At 47.4% G+C, this 521-nt stretch overlaps 1 protein-coding gene across 1 annotated transcript; it reads left to right on the forward strand.

Annotated features, from left to right (window-relative positions):
• Positions 1-23: 23 nt before the first annotated feature.
• On the forward strand, positions 24-515 carry LOC109954398 (beta-1,3-galactosyltransferase 2-like; the record flags this gene model as incomplete). The annotated part of the gene is made up of 1 exon (XM_020589743.1): positions 24-515. A coding segment is annotated over exon 1 (492 nt), but the record flags the coding sequence as incomplete, so codon positions are not given.
• Positions 516-521: the final 6 nt, after the last annotated feature.

Here is a 521-nt window from a genome sequence, read left to right on the forward strand (position 1 = left end):
TCACACCAATAAAGGTGACAGGAATGACTACAACACACCTGCCAGATACTTTGATGCTGGATCAGCAGACAATACAAACGGCAACTGTGCCAGCAACACCAGTTCCTTATGTTTCACCAGGGCCGTACTTGGTGGAATATCCAAAGGAGTATCACTTCATTATAAATGAGCCACAGAAATGTGAGGAACACAAGCCTTTTGTGGTTCTGGTTGTTCCTGTGGCGCCACACAACAGGGCTCATCGTGACATCGTCCGCAGCACATGGGGAGCTGAAAGTCTGGTACTGGGCAAAGTAGTGAAGCTGTTTTTCCTGTTGGGGTTGCACACTGGAGAAGGAGTAGAGCAGCTCCAAGAGCAGCTGCTACAGGAAAGCAAAGATCATCAAGACCTGGTCCAGAGCAACTTTGTGGACTGTTACAAGAACCTGACTATCAAGACCATGGTGATGCTGGAGTGGGTGGACTCCTACTGCCCCAATGCCTCTTATGTTATGAAGATTGATTCAGACATGTTTCTAAAT

Source organism: Monopterus albus, unplaced genomic scaffold (assembly GCF_001952655.1).
Source record: "Monopterus albus unplaced genomic scaffold, M_albus_1.0 scaffold8267.1, whole genome shotgun sequence".
Taxonomy (NCBI): Eukaryota; Metazoa; Chordata; class Actinopteri; order Synbranchiformes; family Synbranchidae; genus Monopterus; species Monopterus albus.